General features: G+C 47.5%; 1 protein-coding gene across 1 annotated transcript in view; it reads left to right on the top strand.

Moving 5' to 3' along the window:
* The first annotated feature begins 1,007 nt into the window (after nucleotides 1-1,007).
* gnsb (glucosamine (N-acetyl)-6-sulfatase (Sanfilippo disease IIID), b) overlaps nucleotides 1,008-26,623 on the top strand; it is a 46,887-nt gene continuing 21,271 nt past the window's right edge. Inside the window, exons 1-4 of the mRNA XM_055662048.1 lie at nucleotides 1,008-1,264; nucleotides 20,527-20,586; nucleotides 23,979-24,182; nucleotides 25,016-25,032. Coding sequence (XP_055518023.1) covers nucleotides 1,133-1,264; nucleotides 20,527-20,586; nucleotides 23,979-24,182; nucleotides 25,016-25,032 — 413 coding nt within the window. The 5' untranslated portion in view covers nucleotides 1,008-1,132. The remainder of the gene's footprint in view (nucleotides 1,265-20,526; nucleotides 20,587-23,978; nucleotides 24,183-25,015; nucleotides 25,033-26,623) is intronic.

The raw sequence follows: 26,623 nt of genomic DNA, 5'->3' as shown, positions 1-26,623 counted from the left end.
TCACCTGCGATGGAGATAGTGAGGTCAAGAAATGGTAGGGAAGTGTCGGAAATGGTCCAGGTGTCTACCTTCGATTTTTCAGCATCTGCAGTTCCTTCTTAAATAACCTGTTGCAGTAGATGGGGTTGGATGAGGACCAAGTGAACCTGGTGCAGTAGATGGGGTTGGATGAAGTGCAAGTGAACATGGTGCAGTAGATGGGGTTGGATGAGGTGCAAGTGAACCTGTTGCAGTAGATGGGGTTGGATGAAGTGCAAGTGAACCTGGTGCAGTAGATGGGGTTGGATGAGGTGCAAGTGAACCTGGTGCAGTAGATGGGGTTGGATGAGGTGCAAGTGAACCTGGTGCAGTAGATGGGGTTGGATGAGGTGCAAGTGAACCTGGTGCAGTAGATGGGGTTGGATGAGGTGCAAGTGAACCTGGTGCAGTAGATGGGGTTGGATGAGGTGCAAGTGAACCTGGTGCAGTAGATGGGGTTGGATGAGGTGCAAGTGAACCTGGTGCAGTAGATGGGGTTGGATGAGGTGCAAGTGAACCTGTTGCAGTAGATGGGGTTGGATGAGGTGCAAGTGAACCTGGTGCAGTAGATGGGGTTGGATGAGGTGCAAGTGAACCTGGTGCAGTAGATGGGGTTGGATGAAGTGCAAGTGAACCTGGTGCAGTAGATGGGGTTGGATGAGGTGCAAGTGAACCTGGTGCAGTAGATGGGGTTGGATGAGGTGCAAGTGAACCTGGTGCAGTAGATGGGGTTGGATGAGGTGCAAGTGAACCTGGTGCAGTAGATGGGGTTGGATGAGGTGCAAGTGAACCTGGTGCAGTAGATAGGGTTGGATGAGGTGCAAGTGGACCTCAGCCACACCTGTTGCTGTCCTTGGCTAGAACGCGACCAGACCATTGGTGGGCACGGTCCCTTTTATGCTAATATATCTCAAAGGGGCGGGCTGATCAATGCGATTGGTTGTCTGAGGCAGACGTCGCCCGCGGTGTTAAAGCGCTGCGCTGCCGGAGGGCGGCGCTGTGGAGTAGAGGCAGGAAGCCGGGGACAAGCGCAGTCCAGTCCCGTCTGCTCCAGGTGGCCGGTTCGATCCCCGCATCTCCTTCCCGCCCGTCCGCGGGAACTCGCCCCTTTGCCATGAAGCTGAAGCTGAACCTGGCAGCCTTTCTGCTGCTGCTGCTGGCGGCGTGCTGCGGCTCGGGCCGCTGCGCCGGGAGGAACATCGTGCTGATACTGGTGGACGATCAGGACGTGGAGCTGGGAGGAATGGTAGGTAGGTAGGTGGTGCCAGGTGGAACACGCCTCTCCTCGGGGCAGCTGCAACTTCAGCCCCAGGCAACTCAGCTAGGCGCCGAGGCTTGCAAGGAGAGGGGCGGCGACAGTGGGACAGCCAGGAGACGTTTCGGGACGGGACCCCTTGGTGGGACACCCACAGTCCCAGTCCCTTCTCCCTCCACGGGTGAAGCGCCCTGGTTGGTTTCGTAATTCACACAGAGGGGGGTTTATACACCGTCCAGATGGCAGCTTGTCAAACCTCCCAGATCAACATTAACGCACTTTACAGGAAAAAAAAAAGTTTCAGCAAAACACAAACGTTTTAGAGGAACTCTGGAGGTCGGGCAGCATCTGTGGAGAGGAGTGGACAGGCCACCTTTCAGGTCGGGACCCTTGAGACTCTGGCATCTGCAGTTCCTTGTGTCTGCTGACACGTTTCCAGGTTTATTGAACCGGGCGGTATTTACCTGAGCCACTACTATGTTTTCTCCTGTGCAGGATGTTGCCCGGACTCGAGGGCCTGAGCTATTGGGAGAGGGTGAGCAAGCGAGGACTCTATCCTTTGGAGTACAGGGGGATGAGGGGGTGATCTTAGAGGTGTGCAAAATCATGAGAGGTATAGATTGGGTAGATGCACAGAGTCTCTTTCCCACAGTAGGGGAATCGAGAACCTGGGGTGAGGGGGTTTAATAGGAGCCCGTGGGGTAACCTTTTTACACAAAGGTGTATGGAACGGGTTGCTGGAGGAGGCAGTTAAGACAGGTTTGCATAGGACTGGTATTGAGGAATGTGGGCCAAATGCAGGCAGGTGGGACCAGTGCAGATGGGACATGTTGGCAAGTTGGGCTGAAGGGCCTGTTTCCACACTGTATGACTCTAAAGTGCTGCCTCGCCCTGCACTTCCAAAAGGTTTTTAATCTTGTTGTGACCTTCATTGCTTTTTGTTGTAACTGTTCTAACTGGCCGATAGCTAACTGTTAGGTTGCGAAGATAGGTGCAAAATGCTGGAGCAACAGCGGGACAGACAACATCTCTGGATAGAAGGAATGAAGGAATGGGTGATGTTTCAGGTCGAGACCCTTCTTCAGACTGAGACAAAGTCTGAGACTGAGGGTAAATCTGAGCAGAGAAATGAAACAGTCAGAAGAAGGGCCTCGACCTGTAATGTCACTCATCCCTTCTCTCCAGAGATGCTGCCTGTCCCGCTGAGTTACTCCAGCTTTTTATGTCTTATCTTCGAAATGAAACATTAAACTGAGCGTGAGCTTGTAATTTAGAAGAGACGGGCAGTGTGGAAAAAGGATGGTTGTTGGTGGCACTGGTACAAACGTCGGGGAGGGTTTTGGCTCAGCAGATCATGGTGTGGAATCAATTTTGAGTTAAGGAGAACACAGAATACGTTGGCAGTGGTGGTTGTTTATAGGCCACTGAATAGTTGAGCACGTACCAAACCAGGGATTCTGATGTAAACAAAGGAAACTAAATATTAATAGGTCACAAGGAAATGGGGGGCATGGTGGGACTGCAGTAGAGTCGCTGCCTCACAGCGCCAGAGACCAGGGTTCGATCCCGACTAACGGTGCTGTCTGTACGGAGTTTGTATGTTCTCCCTGTAACAGTGTGGGTTTTCTCAGAGACCTTGGGTTTCCTCCCACACTCCAAAGGTTTGTAAGTTCATTGGCTTGGTATAAATTTAAATTGTCCCTAGTCTGTGTAGGATAGTGTTAATGTGCGGGGATTGCTCATCGGTGTGGACTCGGTGAGCTGAAGGGCCTGTTTCGGTGCTGTATCTCTGAACTAAAACAAAACACACCAGGTGCTGGAGGTCGGGCAGGCAACATCTCTGGGGACCGTGGATAGGTGACATTTTATGACAATAGACAATGGGTGCAGGAGTAGGCCGTTCAGCCCTTCGAGCCAGCACCGATCGTCAATCAATGTGATCATGGCTGATCATCCCCAATCAGTACCCCATTCCTGCCTTCTCCCCATATCCCCTGACTCTGCTGTCTTTAAGAGCCCTATCTAGCTCTCTGTTGAAAGTATCTGGAGAACCAGCCTCCACTGCTGAGGCAGAGAATTCCACACACTCACAACTCTCTGTGTGGAAAAAGTGTTTCCTCATCTCCGTTCTAAATGGCTTGCCCCTTATTCTTAAACTGTGGCCCCTGGTTCTGGATCTCCCACTTCCCCCATTTTGAACTGGCACCCTTCTTGAAAACAAATATATTAAGGACATGTTAACAATGGTAGGTTAGGCCACTGTATTAAATTGCCTGGTAAAAGCTGCCAGTTACATTGACACCACATATTCTGCCACAAATGTACATTCCTTTATGACATGGTATGAAAAGTGGGTCAACTGTAGATTACAGGGAAAAAAACCTATCACATTAAAAAGGCTTAATATAAGTTGCAAAAAAAAGTTGTTAGCCGAAGGATTGTGTTTTGGAATTTGACAAAGGATCAGGACTGGATGGGCTGCAGCCTTAATCACAGCCCTGCTGATGGTGGTACGGTGATGCAGCTGGTAGCAACTTAAGTTCGATCCTGACCTCTGATGTTTCTTGTGTGGAGTTAGCACGTTCTGCCTGTGACTGTGTGGGTTTCTTCTGGCTCCTCCAGTTTCTTCCCACATAGCAAAGACTTGCAGGTTTGTAGGTTAATTAGCATCTGGAAATTGCCTCACAAAGTTTATAAGGTATAGGAGCAGAATTAGGCCATTCAGCCCATCAAGTCTACTCCATTCATTTGTGGCTGATCTATCTTTCCCTCTCAACCCCATTCTCCTGCCTTCTCCCGTAACCCCTGACACCTGTACTAATCAAAAATCTGTCTATCTCTGCCTTAAAAAATATCCATTGACTTGGCCTCCACAGCCTTTTGTGGCAAAGAATTCCACAGATTCACCATCTTCTGACTAATAAATTCCTCCTCATCTCCTTTATAAATCGGAGGCTGTGCCCTCTGATCCTAGTCTCTCTATATTCATTCTATACAGGCCTCCACTGTTCAATAAGTTTCAATGAGGTCCCCTGTTATCCTTCTAAACTCCGGCGAGTGCAGGCCCAATGCCGTCAAACGCTCATTGTATGTTAACGTTATTGATCCTGGGATCATTCTTGTAAACTTCCTCTGGACCCTCTCCAGAGCCAGCACAACCTTCCTCAGATGTGGGGCCCAAAATGGCTCACAATATTTGACTCGCGATAGGGGGTAGGCTGTTGGAAGGAAGTCTGATTTATTGTATTCACTGTAATTTAGAAGGATGAGATGGGATTGTATCGAAACATAACATTCTTAAGGGATTGTGCAGGCTAGATGCAGGAAAAATGTTCCCGATGTTGGTGGAATCAAGAACTAGTGGTCACAGTTTAAGAATAAGTGGTGGGCCATTTAACACTGAGATGAGGAAAAACCTTTTCACTCGGAGAGTTGTGAATCTGTGGAATTCTCTGCCACAGAAAGCAGTGGAGGCCAATTCACTGGTTATATTCAAGAGAAAGTTAGATTTAGCTCTTGGGGCTAACGGAATCAAGGGATATGGGGAAAAATCAGGAACGGGGTACTGATTTTGGATGATCAGCCATGATCATATTGAATGGCGGTGCTAGCTCGAAGGGTCGAATGGCCTACTCCTGGACCTATTTTAATGTTTCTGTTGTTCAAGATGTTCTGCAGTTTGGGGAGCATCCTCCCCTCCCAAGACCACCTCCAGTGGCCTGTTGCAATGAATGGTCCAACCTGTGATATTAAACTGACTGAAATCTCACTGTCCCCCTGTGAATTGTTTCTCGTGGTCATCTCAGCACCGACCAGTTGCCTCTCTGCCTGGGCGTGTGGTGAAAAGTAACCGTGTTTAATAACATCTAGTGAGGAGCGCTCCCAGTATTGTGCGGTGCCACCCCACCGGGGCCCCACCTGTATTCGAACCTCTGGCAGCCGGGGGTCGGGTCACAAGACTGGGTAATGGCGGGAAGCAAAGATCCTATACCGAGCAAGATAGTCCACTCGATGACGAAAAAGATTCATGGGCAGATTCATGTGTAATTTTAGGCCCCATTTCCGTAACCGGCTTCCGCCTCCGCACCAAAGACCCCATAGGATACTAGTGTGGAGACGGAAGCCGGTTACGGAAACATCCTCGTAAAAATAAAAGCTATTTGGTAAAAATCTTCTCATTTTCAGAATTTTTAATTTATTAACACAAACTGTTCCCCTGAAACGTTGATTACACTGCGGGTCCGGTCCGGTTACGGAAATGGATGGAAAAAAAAGGCCCACGTTCAGTTCCGTTGCGTACTACATGAACGGCCATTGTATTTAGCGGAGAGGTCTATCTTGCTCCGCTATAGGATCTTTGGCGGGAAGCAGTTGTCATGCGGTTTAGAGGTGTGCCCTTGTATAAGTATGGAGACCTGGGTCAGACCCCCCCCCCCCCCCTTCTTTGTTTTCACCTTGCATGGCTCGTTTAATCGCCCCGCCATAATTGTGTGGTTTTCACACTATGTCCACAAGCTGTCTTGTTGTCTTCTAAATATGGGCATTACAGCACCCAACACAAGTCGTACAAGCCCCGCTTCTCTGCCTCTTAAAGTCTGCCCTAAGACATGTGGTTACCTCTGAGTGAATGCTAGCCAGTGAAAATGTGACTGCACTCTGAACAACTGAGTCTTGTGTGTTGGAAGGAACTATGGACACTGGTTTGAACCGAAGACAGACACAAAATGCTGGAGTAATTTAGCCAGTCAGACAGCATCTCTAGAGAAAAGGAATATGTGATGTTTCGGGTCTAGACCTTTCTTCAGACTGAGAGTCGGGCGAAAGGGAAATGAGAGATATAGACTGTGATGTAGAGAGGTATAGAACAAATGAATGAAAGATATGCAAAAAAAGTAACGATGATAACGGAAATGGGTCATTGGTAGCTGTGGGCTAGGTGAGAACGAGTACAGACAACTTTGAAGCTGGTGTGACTTGGAAGGGGGAGGGATAGAGAGAGATGGAATGCACGGATTACTTGAAGTTGGAGAAATCCATATTCATCATCCCACTGGGTTGAAAGCTTGTGTCCTGGGAGAGACATGACTAAACTGCGAAGAAGGATTTAGGCCCGAAACATTGCCTATTTCCTTCGCTCCATAGATGCTGCCGCACCCACTGAGTTTCTCCAGCACTTTTGTCTAACTTCTTACTAAACTGAAGGGCTGGCATTTTCTTGCACCTTCTTGAGAAACAAGAAAATGGGTGCCGGAGTAGGCTCACAAAAATGCTGGAGAAACTCAGCGGGTGCAGCAGCATCTATGGAGCAAAGGAAATGGGTAACGTTTCGGGCTGAAACCCTTCTTCAGACTGATAGGGGGTGGTGGGTGGAGGAGTAGGCTGTTCAGCCCTTCGAGCCAGCACGGCCATTCAATATGATCATGGCTGATCATCTGAAATCAATACCTCGTACCATAAGACAAGGTGATGTGGTATTGTTGACTTTTGCAAATGATGCCTTGACCCTGACTAGAAATGATATCCAAATGATTTGTTTGTGTATGAAAATGGCCTTGTGACATTCTCCGAACTGAAGGCCAGTCAGCGTGTCATTCAGCCTTACAGTTTCATTTCCTATCTGTAACCCGAGGTTTTTCTCGTGGATGTTCAGTCTGGAGATAGTGTTGCTTTGGGGGAAGTGGATGTGCTGCTGGGACGGGGTGCAACACGGACCTTCCGCGTGACAGTCATCTGTTCTGGCTGAACGTATCCGCCCGCACATGAGTGTGGTCAGGGGTTTGAGTGTCATTGGAGCCTCACCTGACTGACTGACTGACACTCCCATGCACCACTGTCAATCCTGGATTGGCAAAACAAATGTTAAAGTCAAGAGTTTTAGTGTCATATGTACCAGATAGAACAATGAAATTATTACTTGCAGCAGCACAACAGAATATGTAAATATAGTACGCTGTAAACCAGGGGCCGGCAACGTACGCCCCCCCCCCCGGGCCAAATACGGCCCGTAACACAATCATCCGGCCCGCTGGTGGATTTTTTCCCCCGTAATCATCCGGCCCGCTGAGCACCACAAACGCATTGAGCAGCGGCCTAGCGCTGAGCTCTGGCTGTACCGCATCCATGTTTAAGAAAGAACTGCAGATGCTGGAAAAAAATCGAAGGTGGACAAAAGTGCTGGATAAACTCAGCGGGTGAGACATGTAAGGATTGCATGAGGCTGCCTCACCCACTGAGTTTCTCCAGCATTTTTGTCTACCTTCTGTGAACACGTGATTTGATGCCTGCCATCTGGGGTGGGATCCGTGTGTACACATGATAGAAACATAGAAAATAGGTGCAGGAGTAGGCCATTCGGCCCTTCGAGCCTGCACAGCCATTCAATATGATCATGGCTGATCATCCAACTCGGTATCCTGTACCTGCCTTCTCTCCATACCCCCTGATCCTTTTAGCCACAAGGGCCACATCTAACTCCCTCTTAAATATAGCCAATGAACTGGCCTCAACTACCTTCTGCGGGAGAGAATTCCACAGATTCACCACTCTCTGTGTGAAAAAAGCTTTTGTCATCTCGGTCCTAAAAGATTTCCCCCTTATCCTTAAACTGTGACCCCTTGTTCTGGACTTCCCCAACATCGGGAACAATTTTCCTGCATCTAGCCTGTCCAACCCATTAAGAATTTTGTAAGTTTCTATAAGATCCCCCCTCAATCTTCTAAATTCTAGTGAGTACAAACCGAGTCTATCCAGTCTTTCTTCATACGAAAGTCCTGACATCCCAGGAATCAGTTTGGTGAACCTTCTCTGTACTCCCTCTATGGCAAGAATGTCTTTCCTCAGATTAGGAGACCAAAACTGTACGCAATACTCCAAGTGTGGTCTCACCAAGACCCTGTACAACTGCAGTAGAACCTCCCTGCTCCTATACTCAAATCCTTTTGCTATGAATGCTAACATACCATTCGCCTTCTTCACTGCCTGCAGCACCTGCATGCCTACTTTCAATGACTGGTGTACCATGACACCCAGATGTGGCTCGCTATCTGCTCACAGACCATGCGTCCCGGCCCCTATGCAGAACAAGGTTGCCCACCCCTGCTGTAAACAATATACTATGCGAGAAAAAGAAGTTGGCTGATGTAAAATTTGGGTGGTATGGTGGTGCAGCTGGTAGAGAGCTGCTGCCCGGGTTTGATCCTGACCTTGGGTGCTGTCTGTGTGGAGTTTGCATGTACACATTAGTGCTAAGTCATCACACTTTTGCATCCACTACCCACAGGCCTTCCCAAACCTGTTGTGCTGCTACAAGTAAAAATGTAATTGTTTTGTTACAGATGACACTAAAACATTCTTCCCGCTCTTGACTATGTGACTCCGTGGGTTTCCTCCCTCATCCCAAAGACGTGTAAATTTATCGGATAATTCTCCCCTTCAAGTTGCCCCCCCGGGGTGAACGGGTGATCAATGGTCAGCATGGCCATTGTGTCGCTGGGCTGAAGGGCCAGATTTTAGGCAGAATCTCTAAACTAGGCTAAGGGCCAGCTGGCTCACTGGTGCAGCTGCAGAGTTGCTGCCTTACAGTGCCAGAGAACCAAGTTCGATCCTGACTACAGGTGCTGTCGGCGCGGAGTCTGTATGTTTTCCCTGTGAAACTGTGGGATTCTCCAGGTATTCCAGAATCTCCGGGTACTCCAGATTCCTCCTACACTTCAAAGGCGTCAAGGTTAAATAGGTCCCTAATGGGTACAGTGTGTATGGGGTAGGTGAGGAAAAGGGCCTGTTTCCGCACTCTCTAAAGTCAAGCAAGAAGTTTTTTGGATCAATATGAATATCATGTTCCGAATATCATTTTTAGTTCTGTGAATACCATGAACAACAGCGGTTAATGGCTTCTTGTGCCTGGAATTTGAGGAAAAGTTCTATCAGTAAGTTGAAGTAAAATCTCAATGCAAAGTCTTTTCCAGCATACATATTGTCTTGTGTAGGAAGGAATTACAGATGCTGGTTTCAACCGAGGATAGACACAAATGCTGGAGTAACTCAGTGGGAGAGGCAGCATCTCTGGAGAGAAGAAATGGGTGACGTTTCGGGTCGAGACCCTTCTTCAGATAAAATATTATCAGGGACAGTCAGACTGGTGGGAGAATTATGAAGGGGAGGGATGGAGAGAGAGGGGAAACAAGGAATACTTGATGTTAGAGAAGCCATTCTGTTTATTCTCCCTCTCCATCTGATGGGGAGAGAGATTGTCTTTCTTGCCTTTTTCAGTTGCTTGTTGAGATTCTGACGTCTTGCTATTTCTCTTGATTAGATGGCTTATGGCTTCCCAGCCATTTCCCTTTTTGTTGCGAGCTCCCTGCTGATTTGTTTGTACGTGGCTTTTGTTTAATTTTGAGTAAATACAGATGGTGCTGCAGGAACTCAGTGGGTCAGCCAGCATCTATGATGCCATCGTATATGTTGATATTTCGGGCCAAGACCATGCATTGGGGCTCGGAGTGTCCGAGTTTCTGATTAAATTGGTCAGAATTTTGTCCCTGGAAATGGATAGTTTATATGTCGAGTGTGAAAGCTGTGATGCAGCGTTAGGGTGTGGGGATTTCGAGACTAGTTTGAAAGCCCAACAATGAAGGAAGTGGTGAACACTGCCTGGCCCATCAGGGGTAATGAAGATCACACTATTGAAGGGATCTGTAGGAGGTTGCTGCCTCAAAAAGGCAGCCAGCATCTTCAAGGCTCCTCGCCACCCTGGGCATGCCCCCATTTCACTCCTGCCGTGAAGGTGGAAGGTATAGGAGCCTGAAATCTATGACCTCCAGGCTCAAGAACAGCTTCTTCCCAATGACTGTCTGGCACTAGAATTGTGGCGCAATGGTGCAATGGTAGAGTTGCTGCCTCACATAGCCAGAGATCTGGGTTAGACAATAACTATGGGCACTGTCTGTACATTCTACCTGTGACCACCTGGGTTTTCTCTTGAGTGCTCCAGTTTCCTCCCACGTCCCAAAGACGGGCAGGTTTGCAAACTAATTGGCTTTGGAAAATTGTCCTTGGTGTGTGGGATAGAACCAATGTATGAGGGGATTGCGGTTGGCGTGCAGCGGGCCGAATGGCCTGTTTCCACGGTGCATCTCTAAACTAAACTACAAACAATAGCTAAACCGTGAACTATGAAATGTCTTCTCTGCACTAAGTACTTTAGGCATTTTTGCACTAACATTGCATTTTAAAAATGTATTAGATTTTTTTTTGTTCATTCCAGTATGTTATCTGTCAGTGCTGTGTTTCTAGTCCTGTTATGCTGCTGCAAGAAAGAGTATCATTGCTCTGTGTTTGATACATATGGCAATTAAACATTCTTGAATTGAACAGTGTAGAGAAAGATTTATTTTGCACATAACCAACTGGCCTATCTCGGATGGCAATGCTTAAGATGAATACTTGATTGGAGTGCTTTAGGTTTCACACCAATATTTTAGACCATTAAATATCTGTTTCTCTCTTTTTTTTTCTCCACGAAACCCTTCTACATTAACTGGCCTATTCTACGGATGGCAACATTAAAAGTGATGAATACTTGTTGGAGTGCTTTAGGTTTCACACCAATATTTTAGAATTCATTAAAATCTGTTTCTCTTTCCTTTTCTTTCAACGAAACTTCTAATTAATCTCCATTCTACATTTCTATCTTGAATCTGAAGTGGAAGTGTCAACATGGCCACATCCTACCACAGTGATGCAGCCAGCTACAAGTTCTGAAGATAAGGCACAGAATATTAAGAGTAACTCTGGAGAACATGGACAGGGGTCGTTTTGGGTGGGTAGCCTTCTTCAGTCTGTGTTCTGAAGGACATTAGTTCTGTTCCAGGCCTGGGCAATTCCTGAACACACAAACAACCACTCTTGTGAACAGTGATAATCAAAGATCCTATAGCAGAGCTCTGCTATAGGATCGTTGGTGATAATGACTCCATCTAAGATAATTACAGACATCTTTTAAAAGTAAAAGTAACATAGGGAACTGCCAAAGCCCCGAAGGGTCCTGAGCTGAAACATCATCTATCCAAGTTCTCCACAGATGCTGCATGTTTCACTGAGATACTCCAGCACATTGTGTGTTTTCTTCCAAAACTTAAATCACTCAATCCCCACATGTCAATTAGTTTATAGAATCAACATAGAGGCAGGAAACATGTTCCTGATGTTGGGGGAGTCCAGAACCAGGAGCCACACACAATTTAAGAATAAGTAGTAAGCCATTTAGAACAGAGAGTGGCGAGTCTTGTGGAATTCTCTGCCTCAGAGGGCGGTGGAGGCAGGTTCTCTGGATGCTTTCATGAGAGCGCTAGATAGGGCTCTTAAAAAATAGTGGAGTCAGGGAATATGGGGAGAAGGCAGGAACGGGGTACTGATTGGGGATGATCTGCCATGATCACATTGAATGGCGGTGCTGGCTCGAAGGGCCAAATGGCCTACTCCTGCACCTATTGTCTATTAACTTGGTGACAGGCTCTTCGCCCCATCGAGTCCAGGTCGCCCCTCACCCATTCACGCAACTTCTATGTTATTCCACTTCGGCATCCATTCAAGAGTTAAGAGTGCATGTGATTTATACACTGCCTACTCCCATTAGGGGACAATTTACAGGCCGATTGACCTTTAAACCCTTTGGGATATGGGAGGAAGCCGGAGCACAAGGAGGAAAGCTATGCCGTCACAGGGAGGTCATGCAAACCACACGTGGACAGGTCGGGATTGAACCTGTGTATCTGGCGCTGTGAGGCTGTGGCTCTACCAGCTGCACCACAGTGCCCAACCGCTAATGAAGCCTTTGTGAGGGGGACTGATCCTTCAGTAGAATTCTAATCCTGTGTTTAGTGACTTTGTCATCTATCCTCCACAGTACCGTTACAGTGCAGTACAGGTCTGAAGAAGGGTCTCGACACAAAACATCACCCATTCCTTCTCTCCAGAGATGATGCCTCTCCCGCTCAGTTACTACCTTCGGTGTAAACAGCATCTTCATTTCCTTCCAACACAGGACAATCCATGTTTATCTGTGATTGCATTCCTGAGTGTTTCTGTTAGCAGCTTTGGATGTTTGTGCTGGGCTCAGGACGTTTTATTGAAGTTGTCTTTGCAGTTCGAGCTTTATAGAGAGGCCTGAGGAGTAGATACAGTACATGACACCATCAATCACCTGCTGACGGTCGGTTCACATACAATGATCCATTCTATGCACTGATCAACCTCTCCACAAAAGAGAGCTCAGGAGATTGATTAGATTAGATTAGATTCAACTTTATTGTCATTGCACATAGTACAAGTACAGGTACAACAAAATGCAGTTTTGCATCTAACCAGAGTGCAAAGTAGTAAAATGCTGATTAAGACAAATATATACAAATGAGGATATATTGGTCTATGTACATAGGCATATACATATATACAGATAGTTGTTAAGGTGCAACAGATTGACATGTGCTCAATTCTGGTGAATAAGAGTAGCGTCAAGTAAGAATTGTGTAAGAATGTTGGTTTCAGATTCAACTTTAATTGTCATTGTCAGTGTACAGTACAGAGACAACGAGATGCAGTTAGCATCTCCCTGGAAGAGTGACATTGTATATAAATTATATAAACTATAAATAATACTGATGAGAAGGGGTGGGGGAGGGGGGCTAGTGCCGGGCCTTGAGTTCAGCAGGGTAATGGTGTTGAGGACAAAGCTGTTCCTTAGCCTGCTGCTGCGAGACCTGAGGCTCCTGTATGGGAGGAGGGCAAACAGTCCATGGTTGGGGTGTGAGGGGTCCTTCATGATTTTGTCAGCTCGTCTCGGACAGTCTCAGACACCGTGTGTGGTGAAGGACAGCCATGGCAGGGAGCGGGGCACCGATGATGTGATGGGCGGTTTTCACCACCCGTTGCAGTGCCTTCCTGTCGCCTGTGGTGCAGCTGCTGTACCAAACCGTGAAGCGGGTATCAACTCCAAAAATCAACCTCTGCATTCATTTCTGTTTGACCATAAACAGAAAGTATTTACAATGACTTTAGGGTGTAAATCAGTGATGGTAAAATTATAGAAGTAAGGAATTGCAGATGCTGGGCTTCAAAGAAAAAGGCACAAAGTGCTGGAACAACTCAGCTGTACAACTCCGACACAATCTCTGGAGAACGTGGATAGGTGACGTTTCAGGTCGAGATCCCTCTTCATGCGTTTCAGTCTGAAGAAGGGTCTCGACCCGAAATGTCACGCATTCTTGTGCTTCAGCCATGCTGCCTGATCCGCTGAGCTACTCCAGCTTTTTGTCTGTCTTTGGTTTAAACTAGCATCTGCAGTTCCTCCCTAAATATGGAAATGTGATATTTTTGGTTGGGACCCTTCTTCAGGCTTATGAAGGGTCCCGACCTGAAACATCACTTATCAGTGTGCTCCAAAGCAGCTGCCTCGCACACTGAGTTACTCCAGCACCGTGACATTGTAAGGTAAATGTATTGGTCTTTGAATTCCCTTTCTCCTGATCCAGAAATTGAGATGTTTTGTGGGGGAATTAGTTTATGACTGGTTTGCATACCGTATGATACAATATACAGTAATTATCTTGCAGCTTGTTTCTGCCAGTGTGACTATTTCTCATTGGTTAGGAAAATGTTCATAAGTGTGAACAATTTCTATCATATTTCTCCAGCTTCAGTGACTTGACAGGAGCAACGTGGTATGTGAAATCTTTTTGATTGATTGATTGAAAGGTGCAGCATGGAAACTCGTCTTTCTGCCCATCGAGTCCACGCTGACCAGCGATCCCCCGCTCACACTAGTTCTATGTTATCCCACTTTCTCATCCACTCCCCTACACACTTGGGGGCAATTTACAGAGACCAGTTAAGCTACAAACCCCGCACACCTTTGGGATGTGGGAGGCAACCGGGGCACCTGGAGGAAACCCACACGGTCACAGGGAGAACGTACAAACTCCACACTCAGACAGCAATGGGAGGCCAGGATTGAACCCGGGTGCTGTGAGGCAGTGGCTCTGCCAATAATTAATGAATTTAATTAATCGCTCCATGAAATTACTGGTACTGCTCATCCCAGACCCTGATGTCCTTCATAAAGTGGACAGCCCTCAATTGGATATGTTGTTCCAATCGAGGCCCAGATATAATGGCAATGCCATAGTTTAGCTTGGAGATACAGCATGGAAACAGGCCCTTCGGCCTACAGAGTCCATGCCGACTATCGATCACCCGTTCACACTAGTTGGATCTTTATCCCAAACACTCATTTACTTGGGGAAAATTTACAGAAGCCAATTAACCTACAGTCCTGCACGTCCCTGCGATGTGGGAGTGAAGCCTCGCGGTCACAGGGAGAACGTGCAAACTCCACACTCAAGACAGCAATGGGAGGTCAGGATGGAATCTGGGTCTCTGGCGCTGTGACGCCGCTGCGCCTCTGTCTCCCAGCTGTCAGAGGGGAAGTCTGAAAGTTAATTGTCAGTAAATAAAATGTTCTGTTTTTGCTGAATTCTTGGTATCGGGAAGTCTGAGCTCAGATGGGAAGGGCGTTGCTGAGAGTGATCGGGAGCCTCCCTCACTGCTGTGTGGCGGTGAGATAAAGGCGAATCACTCTCCCGGGAATGTAATGAGCAGCCTGTGTCGCCATACAACTGCGTGGGCAACATTAACTGGCCCCAGCCCATGGTCCCTCTAGAAATATATCGGCATTTCGAGGTCCTTCATAATCACTTTGCATCAATATTCTGTTTTGTTTAGTTTAGAGATACAGCACGGATACAGGCCCTTTGGCTCACTGAGTCCGTGCCGACCAGCGATCCCCGCACGCTAATACAATCCTACACATACTAAGGACCATTTACAATTCTACCAAAGCTGTATGTTTTTGGTGTGTGGGAGGAAACCGGAGCTTCTGGCGAAAGCCCACTCAGGTCGTGGGGAGAAATTACAAACTCCGTACAGACAGCACCCGTAGGTAGAATCGAACCAGGGTCTCTGGCGCTGCAAGGCAACAACTCTACCCCTGTGCAACTTTTCAAGGTTAGCTGCGTATCCCAATTTTGAAGGTGCAGTCCACCAAACCTTTCCTCCTGCTGATAGACACAAAAAGCTGGAGTGACTCGGCGGGGCAGGCAGCATCTCTGGAGAGAAGGAATGGGTGACGTTTCATGTTGAGACTCTTCTTCAGCCTTCTTCCTCCTGCTGGTTCAATGTTAGTTTATTGTCACGTGTACCTAAAGGGCCTGTCCCATGAGCATGCGACTCCATGCGGCAAGCACGACCTAACGTGGTCGCTTGAGCCGTACGGCCTCTCGGAGCCGGTCCCACTTCGATCGCCGGAGCCGTATGGAGTTGTACGGAGCTGGTCCCGACATCGCGCGGGACTCCGAAAAACTGACCGTGTTCAAAAATTCCACGCGGCAACGGCCTGCCGGCCCGCAGCCACCTCGACGCCGTACGTACCGCCTCGACGCCGTACATCACGCGCGAACTTCCCGCGGACTTCGCTTGAACTTCATGTCACTCACTCGACCTCCGCGCGGCCCTCACTCCTGGATTGGTCGTGCTTGCCGCATGGAGTCGCATGCTCGTGGGACAGGCCCTTAACTGTCATTGCATCCGGTTAAATAACAATCCTGCTATCCTACAGGCACAATCATACTAAATACAAGCACAGGAGGCTGGGCGGTGATTTTATTAAGATGTACAAGATCACAAGAGGAATTGGTAGGGTAAATGCATAGAATCTTTTACCCAGAGTAGGGAAATGGAAGCTTAGGATATGGGTTTAAGTTGAGGTGGGAAAAAATGATTGGGAAGCTGAGGGGTAACTTTTACACAGTGATAGGTGTATGGAATGAGCTGCTGGAAGAGGTAGCTGAGGCAGGTACTCTCACAATGTTTAAGAAATACTTAGAGAGGTACATGGATAAGATAGGATTGGAAGGATGTGGGCCAAGCGCAGGCAGGTGGGACTAGTGTAGATGGGGCATGTTGGTCAGCCTGGGCAAGTTGGGCTGATGGGCCTGTTTCCATGCTGTGACTGTGTGTGACTGTGACTGTGTGTGTGTGACTGTGTGTGTGTGACTGTGTGTGTGACTGTGTGTGTGTGACTGTGTGTGTGTGACTGTGTGTGTGTGACTGTGTGTGTGTGACTGTGTGTGTGACTGTGTGTGTGACTCTGTGCATGTGTACCACTCAAGACCACACAGTCACTACACAAAAGTTGCCACATTTTATGTGCAACCTGTATCCTTCAAGTCTGAAAATAAAAAACAAATGCAAGTCGCATCCTGGCCATAAAGGCCCGTTGCCCTGGCGATGGCACTGGGCCGGAGTTGCAGAGGTCGGCCTGGCCCAATGACGTGACGATGTTGACGTGACGATGTTACCATGACGCTGACCTTTCACACTGACCTGCTGATTGCTCCAGCAATTTGTTTCCCATTTCTTGTAAACCTGCATCTGCCGTTCCTTGTGGCCACATCTAAGCTGAACGTCCAAGGTTGCTTGCTTAAGTTATGAACTAAATCATTTGGCATGGCTCTTTCCTTGGTCCATGCAGCTTTCAGACATACTTAATGTCCGTTAGAGACTTCAAAGCATTGCAAGGTAGACACAAAAATCTGGAGTAACTCAGCTGGTCAGACAGCGTGTCTTGAGAAAAGGAATAAGTGACGTTTTTGGTCGAGACCCCTCTTAAGGTGTGAAGAAGGGTTGAGACTGGAAAAGTCACCTGTTCCTTTTCTCCAGAGTTGGTGCCTGACCCGCTGAGTTACTCCAGCTTTTTGTGTCTATCTTCAGTTTAAACCAGCATCTACAGTTCCTCCCTACACATAAATGCATTGCAATAGCCGCTGGGCATGCTCGTGTGGTTTAGGGGCCAGCGTTGACCAGAGTTGGGTGGTATGAGTATTGGGAATGTAATTTATGTGTGGACATTTCATTCTCTAAGTTTGTACATGGTGAGAAGGAGCAAGCTTGATAAGTTGATGCCCTGATAACATTGGTGAGATTCCAGGCTCAAAGCCAGTTCTGACTAACGTTTGCCTACAGTAACTGGGCTTCGTGGCCGTAAAGTTGCTGCTTTACAGCGCCAGAGACCAGAGTTCCATCCTCCTTACGTGTGACATCTGTGCGGAGTTTGTATGTTCTCCCTGCGAATGTATGGGTTTTCTCCGAGTTCGGGTTTCAGATTCAGATTCAATTTTAATTGTCATTGTCAGTGTACAGTACAGAGACAACGAAATGCATTTAGCATCTCCCTGGAAGAGCGACATAGCACATGATTTGAATAAATAGTAATAAGTGTCCGGGGGGGGGGGTGGGGGTGGTGATTGGCAGTCACCGAGGTACGGTGTTGAGTAGAGTGACAGCTGCCGGGAAGAAGCTGTTCCTCGACCTGCTGGTTCGGCAACGGAGAGACCTGTAGCGCCTCCCGGATGGTAGGAGGGTAAACAGTCCATGGTTTCCTCCCACACTCCAAAGACATGTGGGATTATAGATGAATTGGCTTCAGTAAAATTGTAAATTGTCCCTGGTGTGTAATCTCCTTCATGATTCTTTGAATGAACAAAGATGTGGATTTATTTCCCCTGCAAAAGCTTAGTAGAAACCTGGTGTCCATACCTTGGGCCCTTGGTCAATAGGTTTGATGGTGCCATAGTCATTGGCCCTTGTGCCCAATTCAACAATGCTGACTAAATGCTCTGTCTACACAAGTCCTATGTGCCGGCATTTGGCTCGCATCCCTCTAAACCAGGGGTGGGGAACCTTTTCATGTTGGAATGCCGCATTAAGTTAGCTGTAATCTAATAAGGCCGCATCCAAGAAACTTAAATTAGATATACTTCAAAATGTACATTGTTTTGTAAAAATCTACTATGTACTAACTTCAAGAAAATGAAAAAAAAATTGTTAATTCTAAAGTTAACTAACCTTTTAATGACTTTGTTGTGACTGCTTTTTGTGTGAGGTTAACATACATTTTAGAATCGCATTGGAACTAAATCATGAGCATAACAGGTGTTAAATAGCCCTCATGACTTACTAATGTTTTAATTGTGGCCGTCAGTCGGGGAGGATTATTTGGTTAAATCTTTTTTTACTCTTTGATATTTTAAATACGTTCATTTTAAGATTATATAAAAATAGTAAAACAAAACCAAACAAGGGGTCACGCTTAAGGATTTTTTAAAACCGAGATTAGAAGAACTACAAATAGTAAAAACAAACAAAAAGTTGAGGCCATTCATTGGCTATATTTAAAAGGGAAGATGTGGCCCTTTTGTTCTACACAGGGGGTATGGATTCATTCAAATGGCCGATCAGCGCTATAATGGTGGTGCAGGCTCGAAGGCCGAATGCAGGTTCCCCACCCCTGCTCTTTCTAAACCTTTATTAATAAAATGCCCATTGTTCCACAAGTTGGATTCATTCAAATGGCCGTGCTTAATGGCCTAGAAGGCCGCATACAGCCATGAGGCCGCAGGTTCCCCACCCCTGCTCTAAACCTTTCTGCCCATGTCCCTGTCCAAATGTTCTTAAAATATTGTTGCAGTACCTGCCCGAACTCCAGTAGCTTGTTCCATAAAGTGAAAAAGATGCCACTCTGGTTCCAATTAAATGTTTTCCCTCTCATCTTAAACCTCTGCCCCCTGGTTCTCGACTCTCCTACCATTCACCCTATCCATCTCAGTGTTACGTCTAGCTGTTTTCCAATGTTCCACAGGAAGGTCTAGAGGTGATGTGAATCGTGCCAAGGAACATGACCACGGGCCAATGCCCCCTGCTGGTAGCAGGTGTATGTACACAAGAACATGGACAGTGGTATAGGACTTCTGTAGCTACCCTCTGAATCATCCTTTTCACACCCTCCCCTTTTCCTCCCATCCCCTCCCGCTCCCAAATAAATCACTAGAGATTTAGAGGCACAGCGTGAAAGCTGGCCCTTCAGCCCACCGAGTCTGCGCCGACCAGTTCTATCCTACGCACTAGGGACTATTTACAGAAGCCAATTGACCTACCAACCTGCACTTCTTTGGAGTGTGGGAGGAAACTGGAGCACCTGGAGACAACCCACGTGGTCACAGGGAGAACGTACAAAGTCCATACAGACAGCACCCAAGGTCAGGATTGAACCTGGGTCTCTGGTGCTGTAAGGCAGCAGCTTTACCGCTGCACCACTGTGCTGACACCCTGGGGGGGAGGTGAAGTTAAAATAATGTTCAATGCTAACGTAAAGAATCCGTGCGTAGTATTAAGAGACTGAATTCCATGGTGACCAGAACGTGTCTCTGCTCTACGGCAATAACCATCTTTTCATTTAGACTCGTAATGCATGCAGTTCAATCTTAGGTTGCACTTGAAGTATTATGTGCAGCTCTGGTTACCCCAACACAGAAGGACGTGAAGGCTTTGGAGAGGGCGTAGAAGGGGTTGCTGGCTGCATTAGAGTGTGTTAGCTATAAGGAGAGGTTGGACAGACTTGGATTATTTTCCCTGGGCGTTGATGATTGAGGGGATACATGAAAGAAGCATATGGAAGTTTGAGAGACCTAGTGAACACTCAGAACTTTTCAGAGTGGAAATGTTAAAGACAAAATGGTGTTGGGTGACAGGGGCAAAGTTTGAAGCGGGTGTGCGGGCAAGTATTTTATTAAAGAGGGAGGTGGGTGGCTTGTAGGTGCTGCTAGGAGTGGTGGTGGAGACAGATACAATAATGGCCATTTGAGGCTTTGGATAGGCAGAAATAATAAACTGCTGATGCTGATTTACAAAAAAAGTCGTAAAAAAACCGGCCTGTGTTCATCTATCTGAAGAAGGTTTCCGACGCAAAAATATCTCCGATGCTATCAATGTTCTCCAGATTGTTGCCTGGCCTGCTGAGTTACTCATGACTGCATTTTGTGTTTTGCGCTGCCAAGTTTGTAGTTGTGTGAGAAGGAACTGCAGATGCTGGTTTAAGCCGAAGACAGGCACAAAATGCTGGAGTAACTCGGTGTTTCAGGCAGCGTCTCTGGAGAAAAGGATCTCGGGCCGTCAACCGAAATGTCACCGCGTCCTTCTCTCCAGAGATGCTGCCTGAGCCGCTGAGTTACTCCAGCTTTTTGGGTCCATCTTGTGCTTGTGTAATTAGATTTAGAATTAGATTTAGAATTAGATCCTTTATTTGTCATTCAGACCTTACTGTCGGAACGAAATGTCACTTACCGTGCTGTATCTCACCGTTTCAGACTCCCATGAAAAAGACTCGAGGCTTAATCGGAGATGCAGGCGTGGTGTTCGCCAACGCAGTAAGTATAACTCATTTGTGACAGTGCAGCTCGTGACATGGTCCAGACCTTACAATACCATTTATTTGTCATTTGAACGAAATTTGGTTTCTGCAGCCATACAAGAAAGGAACCAAGACACACACCAACACAATTTACACAAACATCCATCACAGTGAATCTCCTCCTCACTGTGATGGAAGGCAAAGTCTTGTCTCTCCCCTGCTCTCCATTCTTCTCCCGAAGTCAAAGCCCCCGGCGGGCACCAGCAAGTCCGCGGCCATTTAAAGCCGCACCGGGCGATGTAAGGCCCACTTTCAACCCCGCAATTCGAGCGGGAGAAGTCGCCGTTGCCGATGCCCCGCAAAGTGGTCTCCCAGCAGGGACCCGCGAGCTCCCGGTGTCACCATCCACCGGAGTCGGGTCCACGCCCCGAAACCGGACAGCTCCACGATGGTAGGTCCGCAGCTCCGCAGGCTCCGTGACTGGAGCCTCCAGGTCGTTCCGGTTGGAGGCCGCTCCACGGTGCTAGGCCCCAACGACAACGGAGACCCGACAGAGAAAAGGTCGGGTCTCCGTGCAGGAGATTTAAAAGTTTCCCCCACCCACCCCCCACACATCTTCTATATATATTTGAGAACGGCTTCAGTTCCATTGGAGGAGACGGGTGCATGGTGGAATATTGGGTTGGGGGATCACACCATTGGGGGAGCAGACCCAACGGGTCTGCACTTGGTCTAGTACACATTTAAAAGCCCACTACAAACTATACCCTCAACGGCACAAAAAACAAAAAAAAACACAGACAGACTGCAGAGGCCGCTGCGACATCGGTCGTGCCGCCCACTGAACTACAATGGCTTGTCGGGACTACCTCTTTTTGAGAGATCACCTGCTCTGATCTAAAATGACACTGAATGGTTGCATGCTGCATTCTGTCACCTGGACCAGCCAAGTGCTGTAAGCCAGAGTCAACATTGATAGAGAGGGGGTCATCAGTAGTGCTAATCGCGCTCCTCTCCATTTCCTGATTGAATTTCAGTTTAGTTTAGAGATACAGCGCCGAAAAACAAGCCCCCCATGTCCGCACCCACCAGCGACCCCCGCACCCTTACACTATCTAGAGACAATGTTACATTTACACCAATCCAATTCGCCTACAAACCTGTGCGTCTTTGGAGTGTGGGAGGAAACCGGAGATCTCGGAATAAATCCATGCAAGTCACGGGGAGAACGTGCAAACTCCGTGTAGACAGCACCCGTAGTCGGGATCGAACCCGGGTCTCTGGTGCTGTGAGGTGGCAACTCTACCGCTGTGCCATTGATGCTGTCAGTGAAGAGTTTTTGCTGCCAAAGTGCTGTAGCTTCCTATCCACAACGATGGATTATTTTGGTGCTGTTCAGTTATTGCTTTTGGAGCTTCCAGAGGAACCATTCCATAGAAGAGGGAGGGAAAGAGAAAATACCAGTCACTGCCATACTGAGGAGGCCTCTGTAGGGGTGGAAGTTGGACCATAGGCGTTTGGTTTTGAGCATTTCTCCACATGTCCAAATACGTTATTCTATACATTCTGCATGGGAAATAGAACAGTACAGTACAGGAACTGCCCCTTTAACTCGCACTGTGCCAAACATATTGTTAAAATATCTGAGCAAGAGTCTTGACCCAAAATGTCACCTATTCCTTATCTCCAGAGGTGCTGTCTGTCCTGCTGAGTCACTTCAGCTTTTTGTCTATTCATCACCTTAGAAACAGGCCCTTCTGCCCATTGAGACTGTGCTATCAACCACCCATCAACATTAACCCCACTTCTAAGAATTCTCCCCACATTCCCTGTCAATATGTCCAGATACGAGGGTGTTGCCAGGACGTGAGGGCCTGAGCTACAGGGAGAGGTTGGGCAGCAGGGACCCGCAAGCTCCCGGTGTCTTGGATTGTATTCCTAAGAGCGCAGGAGGCCGAGGAGTGATCCTCGGGTGGTCGAGGGGTGACCCATCACATAAGGGTCACTTAAGGAACATAAGGAACACTTTCACCCAGGGTCGGGGAATCAAGAACCAGAGGACATAGGTTTAAGGTGGGGGGGGGGAAATAATTTAATAGAAACCTGCACAGCATATTTTTGCACTCTCGGGATGGTGGGTGTACGGAACAAGCTGCCAGAGGAGGTAGTTGAGGCAGGTACTTTAACAGCAGTTCAAGCTACTTGGATAGGAAATCGAGGGAGAAGGGCCAAATGTGGGAATAGATGCAGTATCATCTCTGGTTTGGATGTGTTGGACCGACAGGCCTGTTTCTGTGGAGGAAGGACCTGCAGATGCTGGTATAAACCGAGTATAGACACAAAGCTGGAGTAACTCAGCAGGACAGGCTACATCTGTGGAGAGAAGGAATGGGTGACGTTTCAGGTTGAGACCCTTCTTCACACCCCCTTCCATTGACTCCATTTACACTTCACACTGCCTCGGCAAGACCAGCAACACAATCAAGGATGTGTTGTATCCTGGCCACTCCCTCTTCTCCCCCCTCCCATCGGGCAAGAGGTATAGAAGGATTGAAACGCACAGCTCCAGATTCATGGACAGTTTCTTCCCAGCTGTCATCAGGCAACTGAACCATCCTACCACAACTAGGGAGCTACTGAACTACCAACTATCTTATTGGTGACTCTTGGACTATGTGGACTCCGATTGTTCACAACCGACAAGCTTGTGAACTGAACATTATCCCACTGGCACTACGGAATTGACTGTCATCATGTCACCGGTGTGATCACGTATACCTCTGTATTTTTTTAAAGTGTCGCACTTTTTTGTCACAAATGTAAAATCTTTTGGCGGCTTATCATGCCGGCAAAAGCTAAAAAATGTTTGCTGTTGAAAAATGCTTGCTCCTCGTTTCAAGAGAGAGTATCACCACAGTATGACGTTTTAGCTAAAAAATGTTTTAGAAAAAGTGTTTTCAAGAGAGAGTTAGATTTAGCTCTTTGGGCGAAAGGAATCGAGGGATATGGGGGAAAAAGCAGGAACGAGGTACTGATTTTGGATGATTAGCCATGATCTTATTGAATGGCCAACTCCTGCACCTATTTTTCTATCTTTAGAAATGTTATTAAGGGTCTTGCCATTAACTGTATGTGACCATAAGACATGGGAGCAGAATTAGGCCATTCTGCCCATTGAGTCCACTCCTTATTAAATCATGGCTAATGTATATTACCCTCTCAACCCCATTCTCCTGCCTTCTCCCAGTAAACTTTGACGCCCTTCCTAATCAAGAGCCTTTGTGCGAACCATTGCACGATGGCAACAATTCAGGCCACCAGATGTGGCCGGTGAATCGCTTTGCTGCTAATGGTGTTTCTGCTTTCAACGCTGCCTAACGTGGAACCGTGTGTTTATCCCTGTTCCAGTTTGCCGTCACCCCACTTTGCTGTCCGAGTCGCAGTGCCGTTTTAACCGGGAAGTACCCGCACAACCACCTGGTGAGGAACAACTCGCTGAGTGGCAACTGCAGCAGTGCGCAGTGGCAGAAAGTGATGGAGCCACAGGCCATCCCCGTGTACATGAAGAAGAGCGGCTACCAGACCTTCTACGCAGGCAAATACCTCAACCAGGTACGGTGGTTTATCAGCCCCTTGATGGTACTATTGTCCAAGTCCCACTGCTCACTCAAACATTTCAACCTGGCTTTAAAAAATCTTCAGACAGACACAAAATGCAGGGGAAATTCAGTGGGTCGGGAAAGTATCTCAGGAGGACGGGGATAGGTGATGCTTCAGGTTGAGACCCTTCTCCAGTCTCAACCAAAACATCACCTATTCCTTTTCTCCGGAGATGCTGCCTGACGTGCGTGTGTGTGTGTGCGTGCGTGTGTGTATGTGTGTATGTGCGTGTGTGTATGTGCGTGCGTGTGTTGCTTCTTGTTCCTCTGGGTGTGTCTGTCAAGAGGAAAGTTTGCAAGACATTGGGTGTTTTTAAGGCAGTGGGGCCACACACACACACACACACACACACACACACACACACACACACACACACACACACACACACACACACACACCCAGCGCCTACATCCAACACCTCGGGACCTGGCTTTGTAGCAGCTCCTGCGAACCGCTGCCCAATGTAACGCTCGTCAGGAGCGATTCACCACTCACTCTCTGCCCAGCACCACCCACCACACACGGACGCCTGGGTCCGCTGTGACCAAAACCCATTACAGAGAGGTCCATAATTGTGAGGATTTAAAGTCCTGTCCCACGGCATGTGTTCATTCCAAGAGCTCTCCTGAGTTTAAAAAAAAAAAAAATCAAACTCGTGGTAAGCACAGAGAAACGTCACCCATTCCTTCTCTCCAGAGATGCTTCCTGTCCCGCTGAGTTACTCCAGCATTTTGTCTCTATCTTTGGATCACGTGCAAGCAGCTAAGATTAGTGCGGGCGTCAAGGGTTATGGGGAGAAAGAATGGGGTTAGGAGGGAGAGATAGATCAGCCATGATTGAATGACGCAGTAGACTTGATGGGCTGAATGGCCTAACACTTATGACATTAAGATTTGTTTAGCTTGGCATCATGTTTGGCATGGACGTTGTGGGCCAAAGGGCCCACTCCTGTGCTGCATGATGCTATGTTCTCTTCCATGAACACTCATTTGCGGAGCTGCTGAGACTTGAACCTTCTCTGAATTGATGACCCAATGAACCTCAGTTGAGGAACTTGGTAAATAATCAAAATATGGCTCGCTGAAGCTTGCTATAATCTTGGAGCATTGGAGGGGGTAGGCTGTTGGAAGGAAGTCTGATTTCAGATTCAGATTCAACTTTAATTGTCATTGTCCTGGACCTGCTGGTCCGGCAACGGAGAGACCTGTAGCGCCTCCCGGATGGTAGGACAGTCCATGGTTGGGGTGAGAGCAGTCCTTGGCGATGCTGAGCGCCCTCCGCAGACAACGCTTGCTTTGGACAGACTCAATGGAGGGGAGCGAGGAACCGGTGATGCGTTGGGCAATTTTCACCACCCTCTGCAAGGCCTTCCAGTCGGAGACAGAGCAGTTACTGTGATACAGTTGGTATGGATGCTCTCGATGGTGCAGCGGTAGAAGTTCACCAGGATCTGAGGAGACAGATGGACCTTCTTCAGTCTCCTCGGGAAGAAGAGACGCTGGTGAGCCTTCTTGACCAGAGTTGAGGTATTGTGGGTCCAAGACAGGTCATCGGAGATGTTAACACCCAGGAACCTGAAGCTAGAAACGCGTTCCACCTCTGTCCTGTTAATGTGGATGGGGGTGATTTATTGTATTCACTGTAATTTAGGATGAGAGGGGATCGTATAGGAACATATAAAATTCTTTAAGGATTGGACAGGCTGGATGCAGGAAAAATGTTCCCCATGTTGGGGGAGTCCGGAACCAGGGGTCACCGTTTAAGAATAAGGGGCAGGCCATTTAGGACTGAGATGAGGAAAAACTTCCTCACCCAGAGAGTTGTGGATCTGTGGAATTCTCTGCCACAGAAGGCAGTGGAGGCCAATTAACTGGATGTTTTCAAGAGAGTTAGATTTAGCTCTTTGGGCTAAAGGAATGAAGGGATATGGGGGGAAAAAGCAGGAAGAGGGGACTGATTTTACACGATCAGTCATGATCATATTGATTGGTGGTGCTGGCTCAAAGGGCCGAATGGCCTACTCCTGCACCTATTTTTCTTTGTTTCTATGTTTCTATGATTTAATCCCTCAATCTCTTCTACAAAGTTGTACAAATAGTAAAGAATTGACCATTGTCTAATGGTATTTTGGAATACAATAGGTGAGAAAAAAAATACTTGCGAACTTTAAGCATTCAGCTCCGATATATTGAGCAGATCCAAATGAACAAATGTTTGCCATGAGCTTTTAGGGAAGTTAAACATTTTAAAGCAGTTACTTGCCATTGATTCACACTGTGTACACAACAGGTAGAGTGAGTTACTGCAACCCCTTTAACTATTGGGGGAAAGAGATGGTTAAATATCGCTGTTTGCACTGAGGTTGGTCAACTGATCTACAGCACAAAGGTGCT

This window comes from Leucoraja erinacea, chromosome 35, assembly GCF_028641065.1.
Source record: "Leucoraja erinacea ecotype New England chromosome 35, Leri_hhj_1, whole genome shotgun sequence".
NCBI classification, from domain to species: Eukaryota; Metazoa; Chordata; class Chondrichthyes; order Rajiformes; family Rajidae; genus Leucoraja; species Leucoraja erinaceus.
Note: the sequence above shows the minus strand (reverse complement) of the source record. Positions and strands in the feature narration are given on the sequence as shown.